The following is a 27,823-nucleotide window of genomic DNA, read 5'->3' on the forward strand; positions in this document are numbered from 1 at the left end:
CCTTATGGTTCTCCACACTTTCATTCACTATATGATTAGAAGCTAAATTACCATGAAAAGACAAATGCATTTTGCAAAATGAAACAACAGATTTAAGAACGTTTGGGAAAAAAACATGACTTTTATGGGTGTGTTACAACCTGCACAACACCCTGCTGCTGTCATCTTCTTGATGAACAGCAAGACACGATGGTGAGCTCAGCGGTGCAGAGGCTGGCAGACCAGAAATCTGCAGCATGATGTACTGAAAGCATCCCCTCTTGGGTCAGCTTGATACCGTAAAATCGGCAAATTAATGAAGTCTTAAAACCATGTTTTTGGGTTTTAAAAGGAGGATTTCTTTATTTGGTACTGGGGACGGACTGGAGGTGTCCCTCCATAGATCAGCCGCTGACCTATACATGGCTTATATTGACAGAAACACTACAAGTGACTGAAAACTGGCAAAAACATTACAATTCTTGACAACCATTAAGATATTCCATGTGTGTTCTAACACAAGATATCTTTTAAGCAATGCTAAGCAACATTTGCCTGTTTCTCAGTTACCATTCACGTTTCTCAGTTACTTTTCAATTACCTATTTTAAAATAATGTCATAAATCTATATCAGTTTTAAGAATAAGGTAGCACTACCAAGTACAAAGATTCTATGGCTACAAGGTTTCCTTATACAAAGATTCTATGGCTACAAGGTTAGTTGATCTTTAAAGGTTGCTACCTTAATATTCTCCTAAACTGTGAGTCCTATAATTCCTTAAAATACAGTCCAATAGTTAGAAATACAGGTATCAAGCCTACTGCAATGCAAGGGGCCGGGTGCGCCCCGGGCAGTCCGCAAACAGCCGCTGCCCCAGCGCGCTCCAGCAGCCGCAACCGAGGAGAAGCGAATCTCCCGGCAGGTTTCTCGCCGCCCTGAGGCACCACACGACACGACACGACACGACCCGGCCCGGCCCGGCCCGGCCTCCCGTTCCGACCGCCCCCGCCGCACAGCGAGCGGCGGACCCGAAGGAGCAGCCGGCACGGGGCACGCGGCCTGGGCGGGCTCGGGCCTCCCTCAGCCGCAGGCCGCTCTGCCCCGTCACGCCGGCACTTCCCCCGCAGCTCCCGCGCTCTCCCATCCCCGCCTGACACTCGCCCCTTTCCGTTCCCCTCCCACTCCTGCCCCTCGGCGCCCGGCTCGCCCTCAGCCGCCCCCTGTGCGCCCCGCCTACCCCGGCGCCATCTCTCCGCCTCCGTCCCGGCTTCTCCTCAGGGCGCAGCTTCGCTGAGGGGGCTGCGCACGCGCGGCACCCCGCGCACGCCCCGGTCACCCGCGCGGCGCTGCCGCCTGTTCTCGCGAGGGTGGTGGGGCCCGTGTCATGGCGGAGGAGCCCGAGGTGGACATCGAGGGGGATTCGGCGGCGGTGCCCGGGGAGGCGGCGCCGGGGTGAGTGAGGGGTGGTTGTGTCGCTCCGGGGAGCGCGTCTCTTCCCGCCAGCGGGCGGGGTTTGTGTGGCCGCGGCGGTCGGGGTTTGCGTGAGGGGGTGGCGGGGGCAGCGCGGCCGCTGGCTGAGGGGCTGCCCGGGAAGGGCCGCGCTCCCGCGAGCGCCTGAAGGGAAGGACCTTGGAGTCTCGTGAGGGCCCGTGAACGCGGGGGAGCGCAAATGTGGAGCGTTGTCGGGCAAGGACCTGCGAACTGGGCCTGTGGGGTCATTGCGGTGGGGTGAACACGGAGCTGCTGCCACCAGGTCCCCGGCACGAGCACTGGGGGCACTTGGTGGCTCTGCTGGGAGGCTCCTTTCAAATGCGCAGACAGAAGGTGCTGTCCTGAATAACGGGAGCTGTTGACACGTTTGAGGGCACAGAGGCCCTGTAGAGGGATCTGAACTAATTGGAGAGCTGGGCGATCACCAACCACATGAAGGTCAACAAGAGCAAGTGTTGGATTTTGCACCTGGGACACGGCAACCTTGGCTGTACATACAGACTAAGGGATGAGATACTGGAGAGTAGCTCCATAGAGAAGGATCTGGGGGTTCTGATCAACAGCAAGTTGAACATGAGCCAACAGTGTCCCTGGCAGCTAAGAGGGACCCGTGTCCTGGGTGCATCCAGCACAGCACGGCCAGCCTCACCTGGAGCACTGTGTGCAGGGCTGGGGACACAGGATAAAAAAAGATATAAAGCCATTGGAGAGTGTCCAGAAGAGGCTATGAAGTTGATGAAGTGTTTGGAGAGGAAGCCATATCAGGAACGGCTAAAGTCACTGTGTTTGTTCAGCTTAGAGAAGAGGAGATTGAGACCTCATGGTGGCTACAGCTTTTTCACAAGGGGAGCAGGAAGGGCAGATGCTGAACTCCTCTTTAGTTACCAGTGACAGAGCCTGAGGGAATGGCAGGAAGATGTGCCAGGGGAGGTTCAGGTTGGACATTAGGAAACGGTTCTTCACCCAGGGGGTCCTGGACACTGGAACAGGCTCCCCAGGGAGGTGTCATGGCCCCAAGCCTGACAGTGTTCAAGAAGAGACTGGACAACGTCCTCAGACACATGGTATGAACTGTGGGGTTTTTCTATGCGGGGACAGGACTTGAACTCAATGATCCTTGTGGGTCCCTTCCAACTCAGAACATTCTGTGGTTCCCTGGGTGGTGAACTTGCAGAGCCAGATGGGTTCAGAAAGTTGAACTTAGGGAGGTTCAGAAAACTAATTGAACAAATTAACGGGTAAGGGATCTGTAAACAGATACTGAACTGAATTGGAAGTGATGCTAACTCTACAAATGGAGCAATTGCAGGTGCTGGGAGAGTGTGAGGGGATTGTACCAAAGGCCGTGGCTGGGCTCACGTGATGTCCTGGGTGTCACCTGCTGCCACAGGTGGAGATAGAACAGTGGGCAAAGGGGACTGGTGATCTGACCCATTTCTTGACCCACTCCAAAAGCAGCAGGAGCTGTAATGGTTTCTGCTGTACTTGGGGATTTATCCTTACCTATAAAAAGATGTTTGAACTACTGGCACAAAGCGGTTCAGAATAGGAGGTGAATTTAATTTGGTAGCATTGCAGCAAATATAGTGCTAATTAGTCTTTTCTAAGTCTGAATGTTCTGGAAGCAAAGATTTTTCTAAATAAGTAATTACATGAAATACTAAGGAGATTTTATGCTTCATTAAAACAGAAGAAAGTTGATCAATGGTGTTAATCAGTGATGGATTTCTAAAAGTAATAAGTGGTTATTTACAGAAAAGATCAAGCATAGTCTGGATGGAGTCCATAAGAGCACCAACACTTAATATTAACAATAGAGTTCTTTATTTGACTGTAAAATGGTGGCTTCTTTAATTTGTGTGTATTTTATATGGTCCCTCCTGCTTTCAGTTGCTCTGGATGAGACTTTTTACTGTTTAGGGTTTTACTGGTTTGTCAGGCATTCTGCAGTGAGGTGAGGACTTGCTATTGATATTACTAAGAAAGGTGACTTACTGAGGTGGATTTATACAATGTGTAATGGAATATTATAAGAAATTAATATAGTCTGCAATATAGGATTTTAGTTTAGTATCCAATTTTGTCATCTTCTTTTACATTTTTTGTTATCTACTACACCGTTAATTATTTATAACACCCTTCATTTTGTCGGAATATGTTTGCGTTGTTTTGAACACTGGGGTTTTTTTCAGAGATCATGAAAACACAGCTTCAAGCTTGCTGCATGATCACTATCTTGATTCATCTTGGAGAACTGATAACTGTCTCGTAAGTATTTTTTAAATGAACGGTACTTCTAACAGGGTTATCAGAACTTCTGTTTTCCCCACTCTCTTCCCTCCATGCATGTGCTTTTTTCAGTTTTAACAGTGGTTACTGCTTACTTTTAGAAATTATTATATATTGATACTTGATTCTTAAATAACAGCGTGATAGAATTCAAATATTAAAACATATTTGTATTGTTTGCAGCCATGGACGCTGGACAGCAGCATTAGTGAAGAAAACAGGGCTGTCATTGAGAAAATGTTGTTGGAAGAAGAGTATCCTTTTGCTGATTTGCTTGTATGTTTTCCTGTGTAACAATAGAAACCTTCCAGTTTCCAGAGGAACTGGACAAATCTTTTCTTGTTAAGATGACTGAAGCACTGTCATCTTATAGTTAGGTTGCAGAAGTCAGGTAGAACACCTGAATTAATCCTCTAGCTACCTGCAACTTCCTCTGGTGCTTCTGATTTTTCAAGAAATGACTCCAAAACTTGTTGAATTGAAGCTGACACTGTCACCAAAAATAGCAGTAGTGTCACCCCCACTTCAGCTGCTTTTTCATTGCCACCCCCAGCATTGTGCTGATGCAGCCATTTGTGTGGTGTCATAGCGAACCTGATTGAACAGCTGATCTGGTCCAAAATAGCTAGTTGTTTGTTTGTGTGTTTTTCTGAATTGTTCTTCACTTGGACTGGTTTACTGTCTGATTTTTGTCTGGCTACATTCATACTTCTGCCAAGATGTGAGACAAAAACAGGAAGGAACAGCTGAAGTCAAATGTCACTTCCTCATGCATTAAGCTCAGAGGAGTGTGTGAAATTGTATTTCAGTTTTGAAAGCAGTGCCCTACTTGTTTCTACAGCTGAATAATTATGAACCAGTGTAATTTATATGATTATTAGAATTCTTACGTGTACAAATACCTCTGATGCTTCAACAACTTGCTTAGCAAGTATTTCAGATATTATTTATCAAATAAATCACTTTCTGAAAAAATATGGCTCAATCAAAAGGAAGCAGAGAAAAGATCTTTGAAAAGGTAAGCTATATTCTGGAAAAAAAATTCTGTTAGATGAGAAGAAATGAAAAGTCCTTCCAAAATAAGGTTTATTTGCTGAGATATGCAACAGCATCACAATTATTAATTTTTATTTTCACTTTTTTTTTTATTTGCAGCCCACATAAGAAAACTGGAAGAGTCATGTACGTACATTTTAATGATTCAGTTGCATTTATTTATTGTTCTGTGTACTAACAGGCCTGTAGTAAACTAGTTTGCTTTTTTTGTAGCATGGTGGGGAAAAAAACCCTGTTAATTCTAGTTGGCTTTCTTGCCTGAACTTTTCTGTTTCCTTCTTTTGTGTATTTCTGTACCATTTGTTACTCATGAATGCTGTGTTGCCTTGAACCTTTATTGGTGATGGAGAAGCTGACACGATTCTCAATATTTTATCAGCTACATTCATGTTTTAAGCAATACCTTGAGTTTTACAGAAGATGGGGAGCAGTCCTCCTGTTAGAAGTTGCCTTCAGTTACTAGGATTTGAGAATATATATTTTTAAGAAAGCACTAAATTCTGTTTCCTATTTTCCCAGGGTGCGATCACCTACAAAATCAGGTAGCTACTCATTAAAGTGGACATCAGAAGAAAAAGAGCTGTTTGAACAAGGACTGGTAAACTTGTTTATATATGTCATGTTTTGAACAGAAGTCATTAGTTTGTCTTAAATAACAAAATAACAGTAAATACAAATAACCATGGTATATTTATCTGCTTCTGCTTTTGTACATCTAACGTGTTAAAAAAAAATTTATGTTGATAGATCCCCCAAAAGGCTTTGATTAGTGGATTTTGTTCATGTGAGGCTGATGACAATTGGAGATCACAAAATATCAAATATGCAGCTTTATGAATTGTACAATCATAATGCTGTGGTTAGCTACAAGAAATATAGTGTGTGCTTTAGACAAGTCAGCTAATAAAGTGAAATCCTTTAACTACTTTTGCAAGGTCTTTAGAAATTATATGTTTATATAGTGCTGAATGTAGTGGAGGCTGCTTTGCCAAATACAAATTCATTTCAGCAGAATTCCTGGGGTTAGTAGGCAGCATCATTTACAGTGTGCCAGAATTGGGTGAAAAACCTATAGTTTAGAATAGCAATAACTTAGTGTTGGATGCAGTTTTCTTCTCGTTAGAATTCGAGTAGTGAGGATCTTTACCATGTGCTTGCTGTACTGTTTGTGCATTTGTAGCAAATGAATTTTTAAACTTCTTTGGATAGTAAAGTGCAGTGCTTGGAATGTTAGAGTCAGAGTAACTTAAAAGTGCTTTGTGGTGAAATTTGTGCAGGTGAAATTTGGTCGCCGGTGGACAAAAATTGCCAAGTTGATGGGAAGTCGTACTGTTCTACAAGTAAAGAGTTATGCTCGGCAGTATTTTAAGAACAAGGTAAACAGGGTATCTCTGTATGTAGCAAAAAGGCTGGTTGACAAGGGTGCTGTTGTACAAATAACTGGATTTTTAATCTGTCTTTTCAGAGTACTGCCATTAAAGTACATACTCTATTCATTCCCATATACAGAAAAATGGTCTATACTTATTTGCAGATGTAAATATGAAGTCAGACCTGGTTTCAAATTCCTAGTATGACTTCAGTGTGTTTATTGCTGATATAACTAAACAATAAATGTAGTATAACTAGTTTCTTATACTATTGGTTGTTAGTCTGAAAATAATTAGATTCCACTATACAGCTGTTTTGGCTGTGTTGTAGTTTTAGCTTCATTTGAGACTTCAGGGGCATTTAAGAAGAAATTACTATGGTCTGGTGTTTTTTGAATGGAATTATATGTAAATTTACACTTGGGCTAAAAGTATACCTATGATGCTGTGTAAAAGTCAATTGCAATGGCTTAAAATGTATTGAAAAGGTAAGATGAGGGAGAAACACTTCAGAAAGTCAGAACTATTTTGCTTGAACAGCAGACAATTTGGGAGGCAGAAGGAGTTGTTTTGGTTTTCCCTTCTAAAATTATTTTATATTTTCCTAAGGCAAAAAATGGTGATTCTGAAAAAGAAGAGCAAAGTCAGTGTGGTAGCAGTCTTCCTGTTGAAGATGGGATGCAGGTAGAAGCATGGTCATCTGGAAACTTGAGAGGCCGTGCAGACCCCAATCTGAATGCAGTGAAAATTGAAAAGCTGTCAGATGATGAAGAAGTGGACATAACTGATGACATGGATGAACTGTTTTCTTCTACCTTCCAGCAAGAAACTGGAAAATCTGAGTTATCTGTTGTTTCAAAAAGTCCGGTTGAAGAAATGAAAGGAATGGAATGTTTTTTTTCATCTGTTGGACGTGGTTCTGCAATTTCTTTACCTAAAGAATATCCTCAACATATCAAGCAAGATCCAGTGGATGCGTTAGTATTTCCAGGTCTTGCAGCAACATGCTCTCAGCACCTGAACAGTGATAAATCTGTGAAATTGGATTTTCAGCAGCACAATAATTTTCTTGAGAAAGCCAAACAAGGCAGATTAGTAACATCTGGTGGTACTAGACAAGTAACTGATCAGGAGCTTAACGAGGAGCAGAGAGAGCTGGCTGATAATGGATTGCTCTTTCCTTCTCCCTGCCAAGTGGATGACGATCCTCAAGAAGAAGCTGAGGAGCTTAAACCACCTGAGCAAGAAGTGGAGGTTGACAGAAGCATCATTCTGGAAGAAGAAAAGCAAGCTATTCCTGAATTTTTTGAAGGGCGCCAGGCCAAAACACCAGAGCGTTATTTGAAAATTAGGAATTATATTTTGGATCAATGGTAAGATGCATTAATTTCACTTACTGAAATAAGCAATTAAGATGATTTGTGTCCTACTTTGTTGTATAATAGTTAAAACACACTTTTACTAATAGCTCACTTCTAAAAAGAGTAAAATAAATTTTATGGTAGTGTTTTAAAGATTGCCAGTGAACAGCACACATCATTAATGCTTCTTTTGCATCTTTCCAGTTTGTTTTTTTTCTTACGTTCTGGAAGCTAAGCAGTGAAAATACTTTGAAGCACTATCAAAATGTGTGTTCCATATCAGAACAATCTGTATCTATTTTGGCTATGCTATTTTCTTCCAATTTTTGTCATCCTGTATGTAAGAATGCATATATGATTTTAACAAATGTTTCCTCAGAGTAACTGATGAAATTAATTCTGGAATGAGGTCTGTAGTACTACCTTTACAGAAGGACGGCTAGAAGAAATAGTCTGTGCTAGAACAGATAGTTTTGACAAAAAAAAAATACTTCCAATGAGGAATCCATTTGCATTAGTGCTTATACGCTTGGATATTTTATATTCCATCTCCAAAGAATCATTTTAAGGACCCTTAGTGATTTGTGGTAGCAGGCTCAATATACAGTTTTTTCTGCTCACAGTTCTGTGTGCTCACTCTGTTGGTTTACTTGCTTTTCTGTAGAAAGAATTGCCAAGTTAACTCTGTTCTCATTTAGTTGTCTTAGTATTGACAGTTTACTCTGCTTGCAGAGAAACTCTCAAATTCCAGACCAGAGATGTGTTGAACTGAAACGATTCAGTATCAGTTTAAAAGCAAGTGTAAGTGCATAGAGAGTGAAAATGAATTTATTTATTACACCAAGGAAGCCTGTGATTATATGAACTATTTAGTCTAATGTGATGCAGATGTTCTTATATCAATTTAACAGTATTGTAGTACTTCTGAGTAAGTCATTACTTCCTGGCACCAGTTGTGTTGAAGAGTTTAATGCATAGACATAAGTTTCACTCTGCACAAGTATGCATGTGTGTAAATAGCAAAACATAATAAATAATAAGGCAAATCATGTGTTTTGTGAAATTCATATTTTTGCTGTGATAGCTCTTGCATAGTGGTGTGTAGTGTGTGCGTTGTGGAGAGAAAAGAGCACTTAACCTCACTTTAAGTCACACAATTCCTTCTTCCCCCTGTGATTTGTTTTACTATTTGACAATATGCTGTACTTTATTTTAGGGAGAGATGTAAACCCAAATACCTGAATAAGACTTCGGTACGTCCAGGCCTGAAGAACTGTGGCGATGTTAACTGCATTGGACGGATCCACACGTACTTGGAATTAATAGGAGCAATCAACTTTGGCTGTGGTAAAGATATTTTTGTTGGAATCGGTTCAGAACTTAAATTCCAATCAGCTCTTGCTGAACACATCTGTTGTTGATTGTTAGCTTTTTAAAATTAAAATTAGTATTTTCATCTACAGGGTAAACAGTAAGGTTAGTAGATGTGTCTTGGAAAGTCATAACTTCACTTCATTGAAGCATGGATGACCACACTTAAACAGAATCAAGCATCCATGTGGATAATCTTTCAACTTCTCTGGACATTCAATGTCTTAAATAGTAATTGTTGTTATATTTAAGTTCTGCAAAAGAGAATCTTTGGACTGTAGTTAGTGTGGTCATGTTCCAACCTGAATATGGCTGTAGGCTATTTTGACACTAATGTTGAAGTCAGTGTAGGGCGTACGGCTCACGCAGAAGGATACATGTTAATCCTTACTAGGGAGAACCTTCTCAGCAGATTGTCTCTCATGACCTTGGAAAACCTAGAGGAGTTTGTAACCTGCTTACAAGATTATGGATTTTTTGTTTTGCTCAAAAGACCTTTCCCCCCCTTATGCACACCAACTGGTAGAGTGTATTTTTCTTTTTTCGTGCTTTTCTGTGTGTCTAGTATTGGATTTTTTTTTTCGTGATACCTGTTGTTTCTGAAATTCTGCCCTCCCTCCATGTAAGACAGAATTCAAGTTGTTTCTTTTCCTATTCTGAATTATAACTATTTCCCAAATAAATAATAAAAACGTATCTTCATCCTCAGGACTAGTTTTTACAAGATTCAAACGTTAAACTGGAGTGACATGTTAAAAGTATATATGCACCTATAAGTCGATGTTGGTGTAGAGTCCCTAGATTGATTTTTGGTCCAAAGCTGAATGGCAGTCATCTAGCAGAGAATGAATAGCCTGCAAATACTTTTAGTCTGAAGTAGAGGTTATTAGAAATAAATTAACAAGAAGGAAGGAGGTTTTCCTGTCTTAAAACTGCTGTGGTAGTGGGAGAGGGCTATATAATAGTAATATTGCCACTAAGAGATGTCTTTTGTTTAGGGATTATTGCTGTTGCTTCTGTATTTGTGGCATTTGTTGTTACCATTTATCTATGTCGTTCTTGGCCCTGTGTCGGAAACAATTGGCTTTGTACTTTACTGAAGTACAGTGTGTATCTTTTCCGTATCCTGTAGAACAGGCTGTCTATAACCGCCCCCAGCCTGCTGATAAAGCACGCTCCAGGGAAGGCAAAGACACAGTGGAAGCGTACCAGCTTGCTCAGCGCCTGCAGTCCATGGTACGTTTGGGCAAGGGAGGTGGGGGCAACAAATAACAATTCAGCATGGAGAAGGGCTTTTCAATTTTCGTTTTCAAACTAGGGCAGCTCAGGAAATTTCTTCTCATTTTGTGGGTTCATTAGAATGCTCTGTAATTCAAGCATCAGTCTGAATCCAAGTTCTGCAATTTGACGGGTGTCTGCCCTAACTTCTGCTCTCTTACACATTGTATTTCTGCTCAGATACGTAAGTGCAGTTGTTTGTCCTTTCCCTGCAGCCCTACCTTTCTACCTACCTTTCCCTTCCTTCCTACCTCTCCTTAATTTATTAGCCTGTATTAGCCAGAAAATAGTGGAGTGTGTTGGTAGTGTGTGATTAAGTTGCTTGCATTTGAACTGTTAAGTATGCTAGGTGTATGATAGGACTTGCTTGAGAGCCTTACGTACACAATTAGTAGTGACTCATTTATTACTACATGAATTGCCAAGGCTTGCCAGATTTAATTTTCATATTCACATTTAGCATTTTTAAGTACTTCATAGCAAAATAAGTCAGCTGATGGAAGGAAAAATAAATCAATCCAACTAAAAAAAATAAATTGAAGGATAAAGAGGTGTAGCATACATTAGATGTAAACATACTGGTTTTATAGCTTTTTGTGTTGTCTGAGCTATAATTCAGAGCTGGATGATAATGCGCTGTTGCTGTCAGAGTGATCCATGGAGCATCAAGCAGGTGTTACACTTTATAGCCTTAAAAACCTTACAGCCTTAAAGCCTCACTGTTGATATTTTATGACAGATTGTGAACTACTTAATTCTGCAGAATTGCAGGGTGTTCTTTCTTTTCTGGAAATATGTCACAGTATTAGTTACTTTCACGTGGCAGTAACCTTATGGGCAATGTGCTTATGGCTGATTAAATAAAGTAAATGCAGTTTTTTCAGGAGTATGATCATTGACTCATATTTATTTGCTCGTTGCAGCGTACAAGAAGACGGCGAGTGCGAGACCCTTGGGGAAACTGGTGTGATGCAAAGGATTTGGAAGGACAGACATTTGAGGTAACCCTTCTGTGGTTTAAACTTTCCTTACAGAATTAATTCTTGCTAATTGCTTGCAGCTGGTGTTGCATCAAATCTAGAAGGGAAACAGTTGTGTAATAGGTACTTAACCTCTCTTTGTGGAAGCAACAATTTGAAAATAATGTAGCAGCTGTTACCTCTTGCTGCTGCTAAATAGGGTGGTACTTGGTGTTGACAAAGGTGTTCATGTGTGAGCACGGATGGCCCTACACGGTTTTATGCATGCAAAGCTCTTTGCCTTGTCTTGTAGGAGATGTCATGCCCCTTTGTTTTCATTTAGCTGCCTTACTAATGCTAACAGGAGGGGACAGGAGCAAAAGATTTACATTTTTTTCTTTCCATCCTCCTGGGTTTTTGTACTTATAAGGCAGGTGATATGAGTTCCTAATATTAATTTTACTACCAGCAATATCCCCAGAAATAGTGTAGTTTATGAAGTTCTTAGAAAAATTCTTACAAGTTTAAATATTTTGTAGAACACTTGGAAATATAATGTCTGCTTGAGCATGTCCTTCTCTCCACAAAAAGTGAGGAACTGTAAGCATCCTATTTTTCTTGTACAGAAAACCTCTTAAATTTGAAGCCTTCAGTAATAAATATCTGTAACTTCCATGGTGTTATAATGCCATTTCAGTAAATCTGGTTAATAATTCTAACATTTTCTGCAAAATACAGATTTGGCTTGAAATTGAGTTTGAAAACACTCATCCCTAAAGAGAGGGGTCATGATAAATTCTGGACACTGATTGTAATGGCAGATATTCCCCTTAGTTATAACTAACATGTGCATTTATGCACAGTTTGTGAGATGGGCTGTGATTTTACTGCATTTGATTGATTTGGGGGAATGTAATATTTCTCTCATCAGTCATATTGTGGACCAGACCTCTGGTCGTTACTTTCACACTGTGTGGTTGAGCTACAGCTGTCGCCCTCTACCCTGAGTAGTCTTGTAACATGCAAAAATTCATAGTATATCAAGAGGATGCTGATGTACAGAATTTATTCTGAGCTGATTTTGGAAGCACTACTCAAAGAGCACTTAATAACATTTATTTTTTTTTCTTTTTTTAAGCATCTGTCTGCTGAAGAACTCGCAAGAAGAAGAGAAGAAGAGAAACTGAAACCTCTAAAATCTGCTAAAGGTTCAAGACAAATAAAAAGGTATTACATCATATAACGTAGATCATGTTCATCATGTACAAACATAGATCTAGAAATTAAACAAATGTCTTGGGTACTGTTGGGCTGGAATGGTGGAAATCTGTAATATGTATTATGGTCTGAAATAACATGTTTGTAATCCATGGGTTTTGTACTGAAAGTCACAAGTGTGGGTGGTGAAGTCTCTGTGTTGGGTGGAAGTCATCCCAGTGTGGCATTAGAAAATCCAGGAAAGAGAAACAAGGTTATTTCTCCTCTGCCAAGGACACAATGTGAAACTTGGAAAGTTTCCTGACTGTCCTACACCTTCAGAGAAATTTTCTTTCGTTTTATAGCTCCTTTGATCCCTTTCAGCTGATACCATGCTGTTTATTCACTGAAGAAAAACAGGTATGTACCTATCAGTGAATCATCAAGAATACTTCATTACTTGTGTTACCTTTTTATAGTCATTATTGCATTTATCATTTCAGGAACCTTTTCAGGTGAAAGTGTCTTCTGAAGCACTTTTAATAATGGATTTGGTGAGAACTAAGTTTTATATTTCAAAAAGCTATCTTGTATATATTGTGTTGGGTTTTTTAATGAGCAATATAAGATTGAGAAATACAGTACTTCATTCCTCCTACAAGTGAGAATCTGGTATTCAATAAAAGCCATTAAGATTAATGCTTTTTTTTTATATTGTGCTTAATTTTTCTAGAAGGTAAATGATTGTGCACTAATAAGACTGTTACTATTTACTACTCTCCATCATACTTTAAATACAATTTTCTTAAAGCTACCTTCTAAGATAGACTGTCATTTTGAAACATCATGGGCTGTTTTTCTGCTGGTCTGGAAATTGATTTAGTGTTTATAAAGCAATGTGTGTGGCTTTTTTAATAACAACAGGTTGTACCAAAACTTGTGGTTGTTGAACACTGCACAACATTGCACAGGCTTCAGTTTTTGGAGCTGCCATCACATCATGTATGGAATCATTATACAAATGTGCTAAATACCAGTGTGTATGTAGGAAGCAAACATATTATTTTCCATTTGAAATGCTGGGTATTTGAGAGTCCTTAGCTTCCGAAGTTTTCCTTCTAAATGCCATTGAGAAATTACTGACTTGTAGCTGTGAAGCCAATGTATTCTGTCGTGTGCAGATCAAAACTCGGAGAAATTATACAACTTGGACTTTAATAATTGTTTAATATCATTTTAGCATTCTCATGTGTCTATGGCAGAAGTAATAGGCCTGCTAGGTGGAAGATACTCTGAAGCTGATAAAATCGTAGAAGTAAGTGTTTGTCTCTTTACATTTTCTGTAAAAGGTTAAAACTGTTAGGATAATAGATATAATTTGAATAGATGTAAGTATTATTTCTGAAGGGCAACTAATTAAACATAGTAAAGTTGAAGTTAATTACTGTAGCCTTGAAGTGTTAGAGTTACGCTCAAGTGTTGGCCTGTCAACTCTATAGTGAGGAAGGTCTGATATATGACTCTTCAAATTCTTTAAATTGTATTTAACTGATGGAGATTTCTTGCATTTATCCATCTGGAGGCTTTCTTAACAGGTTTGTGCAGCAGAGCCGTGCAACAGCCTCAGCACAGGCCTGCAGTGCGAGATGGATCCGGTGTCCCAAACGCAGGCCTCGGAGGCGCTGGCTGCCAGAGGGTACAGCGTTCTGGGCTGGTACCATTCCCACCCGGCCTTCGACCCCAACCCCTCCATACGAGATATTGACACTCAAGCTAAATACCAGGTACTTGCTGGGCTGTACCTTGAAAATAAATAAATAGCAACCCCCACCCCCCAACCTTAATGCCTCCCTTGTATTTACAATGTTAATACACATGATTGCTCTAATGCATCTTAAATCATTCATAAATTGACTTAAATTCTATGCTGTTGTGAAAAAGGTTGTATTCCTTGTATGTGCTTTTTTTGTGCGTTTTTTTGGTTTTTTAGAGTTATTTCTCCAGGGGCGGTGCCATGTTCATTGGAATGATTATAAGTCCTTACAACCGAAATAATCCTCTTCCATACTCTCAGATTACATGTCTAGTAATTAGTGATGAGCTCAGTTCTGATGGTTCCTACCGTAAGTACTGATATTTTATTCATTGTCTTAATTTTTCTTTTGAATACTAAGGGGAAAAATGTTGTCTGCTCTTGAACTTAAGAAATAGGTATTTATATATTTATGTTGGTAACTTGTGCTGTACAGAACCAGGAGTTTCACTTAAAGAGTAGCCCTGCAAGTAATCCTTGCTGTTATGACAAGAATATAGAGGTATAAATAGGCAGAAAATTAATTTTCTGTATTAGTATTTCCCACAATCCATAAAGGGTTGGGACAATGGTCACTGTTATTTACATACAGTATCCATATGAATAACTGAGAAACTGCTTTACAGGTATTACTTATATTTTGCTGCCTTACAAAATTCTGAACAGATCCTCTGATCAAGGACACAAAAGTATAATAGCAAAGAATTGCCTGCTTTAGTAGCCAAAAATGCTGATTTGAGTACCTGAGTGTTCAGAAGGTCAAAAGGTCAGCCTTGGCAGCTGTCCAGGAAAAGGCAAGATACGGAAGCTGAAATGCTGTGCTGGCCAGAATCCCAGCCGAAGAGATCAAATTAAACGTGTCATTGCCATTTCATGAAAACGGGATGTTTTCCTTTTTTGAATAGTTAGGAAGATGTTATGTAAAATTGATGATCGGGTCTTCTGCTCATTGCCTGACATTAATTTGAGGACAATTCCATGATAACCATACATGGTTATGGTAGCTGCCTCTTCTCTCTTCTCCTCCCTCCCCATGTTTAAGTCCTGATTTTTGCATCCAAACTCCGAGGTTTCCGTTTTCCTTGGCAAGGCACCAGCAGTGGCCGTGTGAGCCGACAGCTCCCCATCTGGGCAGTAATTCCTGTTTACCACACTGATCGTACCCTCATTTTATCCTTATTTCCCACTGTGGTGGGGAGCTAAAATCATTATAAACTTTATCTGCCCTTAGAAATAGACATTTTATGGTTGCATAATTTTTTTTGTCTGAGGTGACTTAATATTTATCTCCTGAAAGCAGCTTTTTACAAAATAGTATCTTATCCTGCTCTTTGGAAAAGCTGTAGCGTGGCAGTAGCACCATAGTACTGCGCAAATGAACAAAGCTTCGTATTTTATATGATCCATAAATATTTCTGTAGATTAATTCTTACTCTTGGAATTGCATTCTGCACTGAACACTTCAGATTTGAGATGCGTTCAAATAGCAAATTGTATTTATTGCTTTCTTTTCACTTTGAGGTCTAGTAGGAAAGCATGTATTTCATCGTATTAAATCCTTATGATCTTGGAAAAGTTTTTTGTTGTTGTTGTTAATGATATACTGAAATTTACATCCTCTTTCTTTCTCCCCGATTTTTGGTAACTGCATTGTGTTCTGCAAGTAATTCTCTGGTCTTTCTTTAGAATACTTTCTACCTTCCTCTTCCCTCACCTGTGATAAACTAGAAGAATTTCTTCCTTTAGGAGCAAAGTTCCTCTGAAATCTAGAACAATAGTCAGCTGTTTCACCAGCCAATTTGTACATGAAAAACAAAATCTTTTTATTCACTTAATAACCACATGGAGAGACAAGTGGTACTAAGTTATAAAAATAAAATTCATTTTGCCATTTTGCTGTAATGTAGATTTCAGTGTGCTCCCTTGTGGTAGGAGGAATTGGTGAGGGTGGAGCGGGGAGAGAACAGGTTTGTTCCCTCCTCCCAGCAAAATTACATTTGGAATCCAAACTACGTCATGCTTCTAGTTCAACCTCCTTAACGTTGGCAAGGAACGGGGCTGCAAGCTGCTGCAGTTGATAATAAATTATGAACAGTTCTGGGAAAGGAAAGGATTGCACCTTAAACTAAAAAAGCTAAAAAAAAAGGTTGAGTGAACTAGAAACACTGAATAATCACGTTCCATTGATTACAGGCCTGCCTTACAAATTTGAAGTGCAGCAGATGTTGGAGGAACCTCAGTGGGAATTAGTATTTGAAAAAACGAGATGGATAATTGAAAAATACAGATTCTGCCACAGGTATATGTCTACTTCCATTCTAAAGAATAGCCAGTTTCAAATTTTTGCATGTTTGTTATTGCTGTGTCAGTAAAGACGTGTGTCTGCTTCCTACAGCACTGTTCTTTGTTTTTCTCTCAACAGCAGTGTCCCCATGGATAAAATCTTTCACAGAGATTCTGACTTGACTTGTTTGCAGAAAGTAAGTTTTCTTCTTTTATTTTTTAACTTTTTAAAATTCTAAATGTTGTTTTAAATACAAATCTGTTTCATATCATCAGAAGTCACCTGATGTTACATTTTTACAAATCAGAGATGTAAACTAATCACAATAAATGACATCTAATGTGCAGCTTATTTACTTACAAACACAGTGAAAAGAAGGATGTTCATTGAAGAGAGCTGGGGACAACAGTGATGTGCAGATACCAAGTTTTAACCTCAGTTTGGAGAAGAATGAGGCAAATTGTTCATGTCTCCTCTCAGCACGTTGTGCGCTTTCAGCGTGGAGAGCTGCATGTGTTTTGGGAGAAAATTTGAACTTCGAGCCCTTTGTTCCGTCAGGAAAGTAGCGCTGTGCTGCGTTTGTCACACCTAAGCGAGAACTTTAATTTTCCAGTCAGTGTAGTAATTGTTATGAAATGGTAAATAATTACAGCTCTAATAGTAATTGCACAAAGAAGACAGAAAATCTGCCTAAAGCAAAAGATAAACAGAAAATACATACACTATAATTACCCGCATCTATTTTTTTTTCCTCTCCAGATGACTTCGCTTATAAACAATTTAAATCGGAAATTGAATTGGTAGAATACTCTTGAATTTAGCTATTGTGTAATTAGTTGTAAAGAATTGGTTTTAAATCACCGATGTGTTCCTGTGTGACTGTTCCTGTCTAAAATTTATGTCGTGCAGTTGAATACTTCTGTAGTGTTAATCCTAAATAAATTGAAAAAAAAATCCCTTTGGAATACTTATCAGCTAGAAAGGGGGGGATGGGGAATAAAAAGACAAAAAACAACCCTCAGGAAAAATGACAATTTTAAAAAATCTCCTTTTCTTTTGATTAGCTTTTGGAATGTATGAGGAAGACTTTGGGCAAGGTAACAAACTGCTTCGTTGCTGAAGAGTTCTTGACACAGATAGAAAACTTATTCCTTTCCACATACAAGAGTGAAAAAAAGAGTAATGCTGAAGAAAATGAGAATGAACCTTCAAATGACTTGTCAATGTGATGATGTTAACAAAACAAAATGATGGAGTTTTGATTTTATTTTTTCGTTTTCTTCCCCTCCTCTCCATTATGTGAACTCTTTCAGAATGATTATCCAGTCTAGTAGTTACTGTTAGAGAATCCAGTGTCATTGTTACGGTTTAAACATAATTTGAAAAACTCCTGATGTGTGTGACCTGACTACACGCTGAAGCACTTAATACTGTTTGTAAACCATGAGTGCCACAGAACTGATTGATTGACCAACAGTCTGCCATGGGGACAGAGGACAGCCTCTCAAGGATACTGTACCTCAGTCTTCCAGGAGAGTTTGTCCGCTCTCAAGTCATTCGGTTTGGGAATTTTCCCTTCCTTGCTCCCTCCAGGTACACACCTAATGCTGAATGAATTTGTTCCTTAATGCTTTAGATATTTTAAGTTTGAATGAATTCACAAAATAGAAACTTAACTAAAATGAAATATTGTAGCTCACTGATTTCACACTTCCCTGGTATCCAGTCTGAAGTTTTATTCAGTTGTAGTTTAATACATCATCTGATTTTCCGCCCCCCTGCCCCCTCCCCCCTTTTTCATTTTTCTCTCCCCATTGATCCCTATGGTCAAGTAGCTTTTTGGCCTGTTCTTGGCCATCCTCCTTCTATATTGGGGAGGAAAAGCTGGCAAGTTTTCATGACTTCTCAGTAGCAGTTGTGCTTGTTTCCAGTGGAAATGGTGATTCCTGTCTTGCTACAGGTTGTGATCTTTCTGGTCTTCCATTCTGCAGGGAGATATTATGTTGTTCTGCCAGATCATTGTGATTTGTCCGCTTCTAATTGCTGCTGTTTCCTGTGGAAACAAGAGCTCTCGATTGACGGCAAACTTTGTGCACCAAGCAGAAATCTATTTGTCTTTTTAAAGGAAAAAAAAACCCAAAACACCAACTTCTATATTGAGAGTATTCTCTATAATGTGCAGTTTGAGAAGAAAACATACTAGTTTGTATCAGTTCTTCAGCTATAATTCCATACAAGTGTATATTCAGATAGTCATAAATTGATCCTGATTGAAAAGTTTCTTGATTGTAACTTGGAAATGTTTCATGAGCTATATCACTGTGAATCTTTACGGAAAAAATGTGCTTTAAATTTTGCTTTCTAAGTCATGAGGAAACATGACTTGTGTACAGTTATTACTATTTACACAGAATTACTTTGGGCAGAATTTCTCAGAGGGGTCTGAAATATATTTGAAAACATGAAACAAGCAAGACCTTGAGTTTATATCCAGAGAGGTGACTATGGACTCAATTCTTATTTAAAATATATATATACATGTGTGTGTACATCTCTAGTTCTACATAATATGAATGGCATTTTAAGATTTTATATGTTTGCATTTTTAACTTCAGCTTTTCATTTGTATGAAGAGTTTGAAAAGCTTTAACATTCTGGAGTTGCATCCCAGCAAGGGAACTCCATTACAGGTATTAACTGGACTTTTTTTATCATGTCTCATAAAACGTTGGTCTCTTTCTGTTATGAAGTAAAAGGTGCAGAACCTGATGGTATGAAAACATGAGCTCTGGGTACTCAGAGATTCTGCCAGTGCAGATTCAAGAGCTGAGGGCTTAAAAATATCAGTGAACATTCTCTGCTGTCGTTGACGTGCAGATCTGCTGGTGCACAGCTTTAGGTCCCACTACTGTGTGGAGTTTACAAACTTGGTGTATCCCCCTACATAAGGCATGTTGACTCAGTCTGCATATATTCTAAAATGTCATCTTTGGGATTTCCTAATTAAAAATATTGCATGACTTTCTCTGTTCCTAGTTTAACTAGGTATTCTGGTGCAGTTTTTGCATAGGTTACTCTCTAGAAAAATCACACCATATAAACATATGTACTGAAAGCTGTAATTAGTTCTGATTTGTAGGAAGATAATTTTGAACCTCTTGTCTAACAGCAATAGGAAGTAGATAATATTTGTTGTCCACGTATGGTCTGTTCCCAGCCATTTGAAGGTAGATGTCAGTATTACCCTACTAGTGGTAACAAAGTGCAATGATTAAAAAGAGTTAAAGTAATACAGTTATATTAATTGAATTTCACAGTTATGTCACATAAGAAAAGCTTTGAGTAAAACATTTTTTTGAAGCTGTTTGTCTCGAAAACAGCAGAAGGTGCAGCACTAAGCGTTTGATACACATACAAAGACTCCAGGTCTTCTAAGGGTTTAATAGCAGGGTGGTGTGGGAGGAAATATAACGGTGGGTACCATCGTAATCCAGTATGATCACATGATAATGTATGAGAATTGGGAATACCACATGTGTGATGCTAAGTGATCATTTTGTTGGCAGGAGCCATGGTAAGAAAATATCTAACCTACTTTTCATGATTTATTTTGACTGTGTGTTTAATAATGTGAGTATGGAAGTTGCATGCTTCTAAGAAGAAGAAAAAAATTTATTTTACTAATTCTACCAGTTCTGCTACCAAACACATATAAGGCATTAAATATTTTTATTGGGAAGCTCTTCTTTTTTTTTCCACATAGCTATTCTTTTCACACTAGTTTTACTTTGTTGTGGACTAATATGCCATTTCTTCAGGTGAGAGCAGCTGTTACACCTTGATGTTGCTCAGGTGATGGGAAATGGTTGAGTAGCAAGTAAAATGGTACAATTTAAACTGGAAGAATCAACAGTTCAAAAAGATTAAGAAATGAACAAACAAAAATACCCCTAAGATGTAACATTAGGCAGATATCCTTTCTTTGTTGGCTGAGTGCAGCTCTGCTATCCCAGCTTTCAGCAGCGCTTCTTCACAGGGATGTGTGGATGCCTTGTGTTCTGGGGAAGGGACTGCACAGATTCATTTATTTTTTTGTAATAAGTAACTTTCCAAGAACAATTCAGTTGAGGAAAACAAAAATTAAAAAAAAAAGCAACCAAAAAAGTTACCACTGTTGCCGTGGATATGAAGTACTTTCTTCCTTTTGCTTGCTTCTTTGATATTCCTGCTTGATGGCAGACAGGAGGCTGCTAATAGGGAGTGTACATGTGGGACCCTGAAAGCTGTGAGCCGCATTTGCAACAGCCCCTTGTCTCTGAGCATGAGATCTGGTATTTACTCCAAATCAGTAACAATAACAAAGTGATTCAAGGAAGGTTAATACCACTGGAGGGAGCTTTGTTACCACTGGTACAAAAAAAGGGTTTGAACCTTTAAGAGCAAAACTGTTCCTACATGTAAACTTCTGGGTAGTGATTAAATTTTATGAGCAGTAGCTGTGTACCTCATTACGGATTTTTTTCTTTCCATTTGTTCTTATTATACAAACCCTCTGCTTTAGTCTCCAGAAGACGACCCAGTGGTACTTTGTGGTGACAATGCCAGGGTGGCAGATCAGTATTTTCCTTACTGTTTTCAGAACTGATCCTGGCTGTAGGGTCACTAAAGTAATATAATGGTTTTCATGGGCAACTCCGGAGAATTCTGAAGATGATGATCAAACTACCTTTCAAACAACTATATTCATTACCCAGATTTGATTTAAGTGTGTTGGTTGAGCTCTATTTCTGCCAGCGGCAGGAGCCAGATTCACTCTTTCCTGCTGCATTAGCAGAGAATTTGTTCTGCTGGATGTCCCCGAGCTGCAAGGACATCGTGGAGGTGGGGACAGAGCAGTGGCAGAGCAGGGCAGCCGGTGTCTGAAGGGGAGGAATGTCCCCTGCCACTGCAAACCCGCTGAGGGACGTCAGGATGCATGGGGTGACTTACCCAGCCCCGTCAAGCCAGTGCATGGGCAGCAGCTGGTTGTTAAATCCCAGCAAACGCTGTAATCATATCTAATACCGAACAAAGTATTTAATGGCCTAGATAAAAGCTTTCCGGTTGTTTAATTGGAAATGTCTTGCTGGTTTACATAGACCTAGTGCCCTGGTTTTATGAGATTTAGAATTGTGCTGAGAAATTGTTTCCATGGAAGCAGAGATCACTAAAGAAATAATGCATTCCACATTTCCTGCAGGATTATTCCTTTTGCAGCCTGCTGTTCTAAATAACTAACTCTTGTAGTGCCATTGCAGCTTAGCATGGATTAAAGCAAGTAATATTTTTTTTTTTAGTGTCACAGAGGCATTATGTATTTTTTGAAATATATAGATATAAATACATATGTACCCATATAGATACTTGGAAATACTTTTGTTTTTGAAATAAGTCTTTTTTTCTTATTTAATTATTTTCTCCTTATTTACAAAGGGGGAAAATCCACCCATACAAAAAAGTCAATGGAAAAGAGCACTTTTATTTGGGCAATTTATGCAGCTCTCTCAGGGAAACTTGGAATTATCCCTTCTTTGCCCTTCTCTTGTCACTGTTCTACACTTTTTGCTTGGTGATGGTGATATTGTAAAACTGGCTACCTAGGAGGGAAGAGACAGTGAATGCACTTTTTAATCAAGGTAACAGCAGCGAGAATCTTCCTCCAGCAGGTAAAACAGACTATCTTGTTCAGTTACCTGTGGTTTTCCTTCCATGTGTTACTTTTGACGAACCACTTTATCTTTTTCTACTCCAAGTGTTTGTAAAAAGGGGAAACTGTGAAATGATAATATGATGCTGAGACCAAATGTGATTGACTGCAAACATCACATAAACTACTGTTTACCATAAAGTCTTGTTAAAAAGAGCAGATTCCTATACGTTAATGAATTATTTAGAAATTAAAATGGGATAAGGTTACTAAACTATTACCAGAGAGTTGTCAATGTGACAACTTGAAATACCTAGTGATTTTTGTAATGGTTTTAAATGTAGATCTCTTATTTTGTAAGAAAGGTAACTACTGTAATTTTTGCTTGAGGGAAGGGGAAAGGTGTGACAGTGCTATAAAGAGGCAAGGGATACTTTGAAGAACTTGCCTCATCTTTACTCCCTCAAGTACAGTGTGTTTTTGTGGCTTATTTAGAAATAGCTCTAGCTGCGAAGTTTAACTCCAGATTATGCCCTTCTCTGGCAGTAGAGAGTATTGACACATGGAGCTCTAGTTGTAAATGTGTATGGCAGTATAAATGCTCACTGGCATCCGGGGTAATTGTTCTATCTCTAGAAGTAGCTGCCATGGATTTGAAGCAGGGCAGGTAAAAGGAGCTGACGGCAAGGCTGGGCACAAGTTGCGTGGATGGGAAAATGGCTCATATACTGTTCCGTGGTCATTACTGGTCCTAAAATAATGATTTATGAAGTGCCTGACAGTGTTTGACAAACCAGATGAATGGGACTTGCTTAATGCAAACTGGGAAAGATCTTTCAGTGGCTGCCAAAACACGTGGAAACAGTAACTTGTGCTTTGTAGATTCTTAGGGCACTTGGGAGCTACTGCAGGGTACTGCCAGAGGCATTACTCAAAGCTTAGTTTGAAAAATTTCTGCAGAAATGGGTAACAACTTCATAAGGGTAATGCAGGCATGAAAATCGTCATTCCTAGTGCTGCCTTGGGATGAGTATATGCCAAAGGACAAGCCGAGGCTGCGCTCCTGTGCTCTGTGTAGGGGAGCAGCCACTGAACTGAGCAACTTGTTCCTCCTGAACTGGCAGCTGCTCCAGGCGGTTTACATTAAACTCCAAAAGGCTTTACTTTATAAATGTATGGCAGTAGAAAGGAGGAAGACAACAACCAATAAGAATCTATACAGTGGAATGATACAGTTCTGTGATGGAAGATGGAGGAAAACCATGATGGAACTGGAGGAGTAGGATTTCTTCTAACAGAAATGGAAGAAATTCCTTAAATGTGTTTGCATAGTCCATCTAAAGGCGAAAGAAGGAAAAGGGCAAGTGGCTTGGGCTTTAATCCGTAAAGGAAGCCCAGGATAGGAGCTTCAGGTCGGCTTTTGTCTGTTTCTGTTGTTTTCTCATCAAGTAAGAGGGATGGGAGGCAGCTGGAGGCAGCATTGGTGCCACTCCCTGTGAAGTAAGAGATCAAAATGCAGCTCTTTTCTAGGATTTGGGTTGGAGTTGCAACTAGTTTCAGAAAGAGAACCTGTTTGGTGGGATTTGGATCTGAATAAAGGGAGCAGCACACCAGTGTGTAGGAACAGAGTAGCTCTGTGAATGGGTTCAAGCCTCAGATCTTGCCTGCTATCCCTCGGGACCATCCATGCTTCTCACCCGCAACACGGAGCCGCTGCTGGGGGTTTTGCTGGGTCTGATACTGGCGGCAGCTTCGTCAGCACAGAACAACTGCACCTGTGCGTCCAACAAGTGGACGGTGTGTGCCCAGAATGGACCTGAGAACTGCGCCTGCACGCTGGTGGGTTCCAGTCACAAGGTAGACTGTTCAATGTTGACGCCATGAAGGCAGTGTTGCTGATGAAGGCAGAAATGATGCTCCTGAAAGGAGAAGTGCTTCCAGGGCCATCCCCGTGGGCTGCTAGATATCGATGGCATTTACAGTCCAGACTGCGAGGACAGTGGCATCTTCAAAGCCAGGCAGTGCAATCAAGCCGATGCTTGCTGGTGTGTGAACACTCCTGGCATAAGAATCACTGAAAAGGTTGACAAAAGCCTGAGGTGTGATGAAGTGGTTAGAACAAGCTGGATCTACATTCAGCTGAAGCACAAAAAAAATGTCTGGGGCCTGGGATGCTGCCCATGTAGCAAACGCTTTGAAACAGCTGTTTGAGAGTCGATACAAACTGCACCCCAAGTACATTGCAGCCATTAAGTATTATTCCCCACTTATCCAAATCGACCTGAAGCAGCATGACTCTGGGAAATCTAATTGTGATGTAGATACAGCAGATGTAGCCTGTTACTTTGAGAAAGATATAAAAGATGACTCCATATTTCATTCTAACAGTACATTAACTGTCTCTATCAATGGAGATGCTCTGGATATTGAAAGGATTTAGTACATGGATGAAAAGCCATCACTGTTTTCCCTGAATCAAGAGGCTGGTGAAGTTATTGCTGTGGTGATAGAGGTGGTGCTGGCTGCTGGCTTGGGCATCACTGTGCTGGTGATTCTCAGGTTGCGGTGCACAGTAACAGAAAGATGAGATTGAAGGAATGGATGAAGTAAGAACACCAAGCTTATAGCTGCCCAGATCAGAAAAAAGAAAGGATCGGAAAAAAGAAAAGCAACAACAGGAAGAAAATGTTTTTAAAAAGACATAAAATTCAAATAGCAAACAGACTTAGTGTAAGTAGATGGATTTGGAGATGTTATTTTCTTTTTATAGGAATTTGTACAGTGACTGCTCTAAATTATTCCAGTTTACTGAGAATTACTTTCTTGGTTTGGGGTATAAACTAACTTGGGAGTCAGTTACCTAAATATTGTAAATTAGTCCCAATTTAGGGGCTAAGACAACTGTTACATCATTTTTTTTAGTGTAATGTGGAATGCTCTCACCAGCCCTGCAGCCCTGCCTCAGCTTGCTGAAATACTCCTGAGTGCTTCTTGGGATATCTACTTGCTGAAACCCAAATACTTCTTTGGCATAATTGGGTTATATAGCTGCTTTTCTGCTGGTGGACTTTTTTATTTTAATGTGGGTAGTTTTTTCGTTTGTTTTTTAAGTTGCTGGAACCTTTTTCATCAGCAAGTAATTTCAGAAATATTACTAAATAACCAGGTAAGGCTGTGATAAGATATGCTATAGCACCAGAGGCTTTTATATATAGTAATTTATTAGGAAACATTCCTGTGGGCATTACCAGTTATGGAGATCCCACATTTCCAAGTTCGTACACAGGCAGCACAGGGCACTGTTCCCACCTGTGCTCCTTAACGGGGCTCTGACACTCATCAGCAAAGATCCCCCAATCCCAGTACAACCTGGATGTTCTGCCCAGATCCAAACTCTGGTCATAGTCTACCTAAACTCCCCTTGCAATTTTATTGGGAAGGGATATTTTTCAGTGTTGTACAGCTTTGCAGAAATACTACACAATGCTTCAGAACAAGCTGGAAATGAGCTTTATTGTAGTAGAAGTGCAGAGGGAATTGAAGAGCAGAGTGTCATTACTGAAGTTGGAATTTGGCCAAGACACTAGAACTGAACTTCTTTGCTACCTACTCATCTGCTGCACTTGTTTGGGAGGTCACATCCACCACAAAGGACACTTCAAAGAAAATAATGCTAGTTGTTAAATATTGAAATACTGGCAGTTATATTCTCCATGCTGTGTGTGGACGTCTGGAAGGTCTGTCAGTCTAATCTGCACATCTTCAAAATGAGACCTCTACACACATGCACTGCAGGGTCAGCTCTTTTATTCTGTTAATTAGTTTCAACATTATTAGTTTGTAATTACAATAACAGTCAGTAATGCGCTACTCTTAGGGTAAACTGCTAAATATGTGTCTCTGATTTGACTGAATAGGATACCAGGAAAACACTGAAGATGCTTTGATTCTGTTCCTGCCTTTGTTTGTATAAAGGAGGACAAGATTGTCTGTTTTGGGTGGAATGGGAGGGTGTTTAATATTTTTTGGCTCAACATCCACCATTGCCATTTAAAATCATTCTTGTTCACTCACCTGTTGGGAAAACTTGGGCTTTGGATACATAGGGTGAGGTGGATGCATCACGTTCCCCCAAAATCAGATATTTTTGCAATTGTATCAGCAGTATTAATATACCCAAAAACCTCTGGAGCAGGGTCTACAACTTCTTGTACGTCTTACAGCAAAGCCTCCGAGCTGGTTGGTTTTCAGTCACATTAGTACTGATAGAAGATGAAGCAAGAATTTAATATCTAGGCCGAATTTTCCCGAGCCACTGGAAAACTCAGAACTTGGCCTAACTCCACACAATTTTGCAAGTAGGATTTTATAAAATGGATTCGAATAAAAATCTGGAGCTGATTACTTCTCAGTGCTGAAGAAATGTAGGATCAGAATGAAAATTGCCCAAGTACATTGCCTAACCACTTTCTCAGCTGATGCAGAGGTGATAAAAGCTATGAGTTCAAGCCATGAGAACGTGAGATGTGCCCTCTCTTTTGGGGATCTACTGTAGTTTTCAACATTCTTTTAAAATTACTGCATTTTTCTCACATCTGTTGTAAGAAAAAGAAATATTTTCAAGGTGAATGATGAGATTTTGTATTAAAGTAGAATATAAACACATAGGCATAATTTTGACTAATGGTTGGAAAAAATCTTACCAGGTAACAGTTTCAGCATTTTTCTTTGCCTCCTGCTTTTTCTTTTAGAAGCTGAGATTGAAAAAAGAGGCTGTTGTGGTGCCATTCATATTTTTATTAATCATTAAAGGACTGCCCCATGAAATCATGTGTTGTGGTCAGTTATTTCCTTGCTAGTCATCAGGTACCAGCAGTCTGCATGCTGCCCAGGGACTGGGAAGGCACTAGGGTCATTCAATAGGAGTGATAAGGTGTGTGTCTACAATTAATCAAAAGAAGGGGAAGATTAATTACAGTGCAGAGCTCAGAGAACCTCACTTTGGATTAGATCATTCTACTTGAATAAGGCTGTGTAAAGCTACTGTAGGGTCTGGGCTTTAATAAACTGAACATACCCATTGCTCCTGCTAAGCACTCACTCCTCTCCTGCTGCTCCAGCCACACCACCTCTTGGGCTATATCTTAATGGTAGATCAAGTATTTTATTGTAACAGCCCACGATGTTTAGCTTGTTTGTCCACTGCCAATGTTCTCACTGAAAATGAGAAAATGAACTCCTTGTCAGCTTTAAATTTTGCAAAATTGAAATGCTTTTTATTATTAATTTGAATTTAGAAATTTCTAACCCTGAAATTTCTAGTTATCCGTTTCCTGATTACATCATCCTGTTCTAATGGGGTGTTTGTCGTATTTAAGCTTTACACCCTTTGCAGTGGGTGCTGCAGGTATGGTGGCAGTGATGGTGGGTTTATGTTTTAGGCAGTGCTGGCTGACACCTTTCAACCAGTGCCCTCAACAAGTGATTAACATCACTCTTATATCTGTTTCTGTGGAGTCTGCTCAGGCATAAAAGTAGTCAGGGATTGTTTTGTTTTGGAATGCTGTGTTAATACTCTGTAGGTATAAATACACATATATTTATGCACCTGTCTGTGGGTAAATAGAGAAACAAACCCCTGGCTGATATGAAAGAGTGCCTGCCTGGATTATAAAACAGAGGGTATGT

The 27,823-nt window shown here is 39.7% G+C and overlaps 3 protein-coding genes across 28 annotated transcripts in view; 2 read left to right on the top strand and 1 right to left on the bottom strand.

The window, feature by feature from the left end:
• Window positions 1-1,313, bottom strand: part of FGGY (FGGY carbohydrate kinase domain containing) — a 309,627-nt gene extending 308,314 nt beyond the window's left edge. For 5 of the 22 annotated variants that reach the window (XR_010474282.1, XM_065072063.1, XM_065072061.1 and 2 more), the window contains exon 1: window positions 1,218-1,305. The gene's annotated coding sequence lies outside the window, so the exon portion shown is untranslated. Of the gene's footprint in view, window positions 1-1,217 lie in introns of all 22 variants that reach the window. The other 17 variants (XM_065072037.1, XM_065072054.1, XM_065072033.1 and 14 more) reach the window with 12 other exon arrangements.
• Window positions 1,283-19,490, top strand: MYSM1 (Myb like, SWIRM and MPN domains 1). Of its 5 annotated transcripts, none has more exons than XR_010474280.1 (20): window positions 1,283-1,432; window positions 3,664-3,739; window positions 3,944-4,014; window positions 4,701-4,778; window positions 4,916-4,942; window positions 5,336-5,414; window positions 6,094-6,192; window positions 6,796-7,559; window positions 8,764-8,894; window positions 10,051-10,154; window positions 11,120-11,197; window positions 12,294-12,382; window positions 12,718-12,772; window positions 12,856-12,906; window positions 13,593-13,667; window positions 13,935-14,136; window positions 14,343-14,475; window positions 16,359-16,464; window positions 16,588-16,645; window positions 17,514-19,490. XR_010474280.1 is itself a non-coding variant. In XM_065072024.1 (20 exons), the coding sequence occupies exons 1-20, from the start codon at window positions 1,365-1,367 to the stop codon at window positions 16,818-16,820; spliced, it is 2,334 nt and encodes a 777-aa protein (XP_064928096.1). In that variant the 5' UTR covers window positions 1,283-1,364; the 3' UTR covers window positions 16,821-19,490. The 5 variants fall into 5 exon arrangements, 4 of the variants coding, with proteins under 4 accessions (XP_064928096.1, XP_064928094.1, XP_064928095.1 ...); XM_065072024.1 differs by having other exon boundaries at window positions 13,948-14,136; window positions 16,818-19,490; XM_065072022.1 differs by having other exon boundaries at window positions 13,948-14,136.
• Window positions 19,491-20,113: 623 nt separating this feature from the next.
• On the top strand, window positions 20,114-26,962 carry TACSTD2 (tumor associated calcium signal transducer 2). The gene is given in 4 exon segments (XM_021295581.2): window positions 20,114-24,013; window positions 24,016-24,089; window positions 24,091-24,292; window positions 24,294-26,962. Coding segments are annotated over 4 exon segments (897 nt in total). The 5' UTR covers window positions 20,114-23,821; the 3' UTR covers window positions 24,723-26,962.
• The last annotated feature ends 861 nt before the right edge of the window (window positions 26,963-27,823 follow it).

Source organism: Columba livia, chromosome 8 (assembly GCF_036013475.1).
Source record: "Columba livia isolate bColLiv1 breed racing homer chromosome 8, bColLiv1.pat.W.v2, whole genome shotgun sequence".
Taxonomy (NCBI): domain Eukaryota; kingdom Metazoa; phylum Chordata; class Aves; order Columbiformes; family Columbidae; genus Columba; species Columba livia.

Coding starts and splice junctions, on each gene's coding strand:
- MYSM1 (XM_065072022.1), top strand. CDS start 1,365: ATGGCGGAGGAGCCCGAGGTGGACATCGAGGGGGATTCGGCGGCGGTG. Junction 12,773..12,855: donor TATTCACTGAAGAAAAACAG/GTATGTACCTAT, acceptor TTATCATTTCAG/GAACCTTTTCAGGTGAAAGT. Junction 13,668..13,947: donor AAGCTGATAAAATCGTAGAA/GTAAGTGTTTGT, acceptor CTTTCTTAACAG/GTTTGTGCAGCAGAGCCGTG.